Raw genomic sequence first — 2,552 nt, 5'->3', positions numbered from 1 at the left:
GACTCAACAGTATCCCTTGTCTCAGCCATTTCCCTGGACTCAACTTCCTCATCTATTCTCTGCGGCCTAGATTTTGGACAGCCCTGCCCACCTACTGTCCGTTTACTGCTCAGTGTGCAGTGACTGTTCGACAGCACTCCATGGCTCCCCAGTGCTCTTGGGGAAAAGGCCAAGCCACAGCCTGAGGCCCCAGGCCCTGCTTAGCTCTCCAGAAGAGCTTCTCACCATCCAGCACCCAACCCACCCACTCCCAACTCTGCACCTCCCTGTATGAGCCCTGCTCACTCACTCCCGCTCACTCACCCCACTTATCCTCGCTCACACTCCCGCTCACTCACCCCCATCACACCCCCGCTCACTCACCACCACTCACTCACCCCAGCTCACAACCCACTCATCCCCGCTCACTCATCCCCACTTGCTCACCCCTGGGCCTTCACACAGGCTACACCGCCAGCCCCTCCCCCACCACCAGCCCCTCATCCACACCTATTACTTGACTAAATCCTCTCAACCCTCTGGTCCCAGACTAAAGAGGCTTCCCTAACCCGGGGCCAAGTGCTGCCCCGCCATCGCGCCACTCACCCTTTTGTGGCTTCTCTGGCCTGAAGTTCACGTTCCCGCGCTCAGCACCTGCTTCCCGAGGACCCCACAAGCTCCATTTGTGGGTGGGGCCTCGCACACTCTGCACGAGCTGCTTTTGCATGAACTGCTCTGTGGCTTTGGGCAATCACCCGCCCCTGTGTCCTCTGTGAAGTGGGATGACAGGTGCGCAGGGCTGCCGAGATACCAAGCAGATAACACAGGCACAAGAACTGGCGTTCAGGGCCTGGCTCTTGGAGGGGCCCCAAGTCCCAGCTCAGCAGAGCCTGCCTTGATCCCAGGGTTATGGCCAGGGATTTCCAGCATGCACGATTTTCTGTGCTCAAGGCAGGATGGTCCCTGAGCAAACTGGAAAGAGCTGGCTGCCCCAGTAGGGCACAGAGGGCCTGGCCCTGCATGGGAACCGCCTGTCTCCAGGGCGCTTGCCAACATCTGCTGCTGGCCATGACTCAGCACTTTCGATGGTGGAAAAACCACCACTTGTTTCCGAATCACAAACCCCAGGTGTGCCCTGACCCGAGTGGCCCCAGAAGCTGCACAGGAGGAATTAGGGCACTCACTGTCCACGTGGTCCATCTCCACGGCCACCAGAAGGGCCCACTCACAGTAGCCCTTGCACTGCTGGGCCGGGCTCTGGCGGGTGCAGAGGTGACCCAGCTGCAGGAGTATGTGGGTGAAGTCCCAGCCACACTCCAAACAGGGAAGCCTCGAGAACAGACGCATGGCCTCCAGAAGGTAGTGCTGGGCCAGCCTGCTGGCACCCGCGTGCAGGCACAGGGTCCCGAAGTTGGCCAGCACCACTGCCTGGTTCCTCTGCTGGCCCAGGACCCAAACCACCCATAGTGCGCAGTAGTAGCCCTCGGCTGCCTGCCTCGTCCGGCCCGTCCTCTTCAGAGCCACGACCACCATGTTGGCAATCACACCTTCCCGGTGCTCGCTGGCCACCACTGCATCCTGGACAGACTGCAGGATGTTCAAGGCCACCAGGCTCTGCCCATGAAGCACGTGCAGCCAGGCCAGGGCCACCAGGGTGTCCACGATGGCACAGACTCTGGCTATAGCACTGGCTTCCACCACCTGCATCATGAAGGTGATGGCTGGGCCATGGTAGCCATGGTGGCTGTACGGCTGGGCCAGGCTGTCGTGGAGAAGGCCACGGAGAGCCTGGCCTGTGCCCGGGGTTAGGGAGGCCAGCACTCGCCTGAGGTAGTGGGAAGTCTGGGTGGGGAGGCTGTGGGCTGGAGGGCATTCTGGAGCACCAGGTTCACGCTCCTCAGCGAGCCACCCAGCGAGTCCTGTATCCTCAATGAGGCCACCTTGACACAGCTCAGCACCAGGTCGGGCAGGCACTTGCGGCTGTGGATGTCAGCCAGGAGCAGGGAGCAGTCTGAGAGCCACGTAGCGTCTGGGGCTCCCGAGTCCCTGTGCAAAAGCAACAGCCGCTCTAGGAAGGACAGGGCCTCCTCGGGCTGCTTGAGGTGCACGTCGTGCCTGGCCAGCAGGAAGCAGGCCCGGGCCTTGGCCTGCAGGCTCTGGCCACCCACCGCCCACTGCAGCGCCAGCTGCAGGAGCTCCCCATCCGCCTCGGTGCTGCAGATGTGGCTGGGCGTCCCCAGGAGCAGGGCCATGGCTTTGGGAACCACGTGTGTAAAGTTCTCCTGGTTCTGCTTCTGGTAAATGCTGGTCAGGTTGGCGTACACAGCCACCACCTGGAACAGGTCCCCGAAGCTGCTGTCCAGGGTCCCCAGTGTTTCCTCAAAGTACACCCAGGCCTGGGACAGCTTGAGCCTCCTGCAGCACAGCCGCCCAAGGAGGAAGCAGAGCCTGGCCAGGGCCATGAGGAGGCCAGCTTTCTTGGCTGCCCCTCAGGCCTGTGCCAGGTGCCCAGTCAGCTCCTCCTCATCGCTAAAGCTGCAGAACATGCCGCTCAGCCATGGCAGCGCCACGTT

The 2,552-nt window shown here is 61.9% G+C and overlaps 1 protein-coding gene across 1 annotated transcript; it reads right to left on the bottom strand.

Annotated features, from left to right (window-relative positions):
- Nucleotides 1-461: 461 nt before the first annotated feature.
- Nucleotides 462-2,549, bottom strand: LOC113221528 (SH3 domain and tetratricopeptide repeat-containing protein 1-like; the record flags this gene model as incomplete). Its single annotated transcript, XM_026450860.2, is given in 3 exon segments — nt 462-778; nt 1,164-1,841; nt 1,844-2,549. Coding segments are annotated over 3 exon segments (1,536 nt in total), but the record flags the coding sequence as incomplete, so codon positions are not given.
- Nucleotides 2,550-2,552: the final 3 nt, after the last annotated feature.

Source organism: Piliocolobus tephrosceles, unplaced genomic scaffold (assembly GCF_002776525.5).
Source record: "Piliocolobus tephrosceles isolate RC106 unplaced genomic scaffold, ASM277652v3 unscaffolded_25625, whole genome shotgun sequence".
Taxonomy (NCBI): Eukaryota; Metazoa; Chordata; class Mammalia; order Primates; family Cercopithecidae; genus Piliocolobus; species Piliocolobus tephrosceles.
This window is presented reverse-complemented; position numbering and strand designations above follow the sequence as displayed.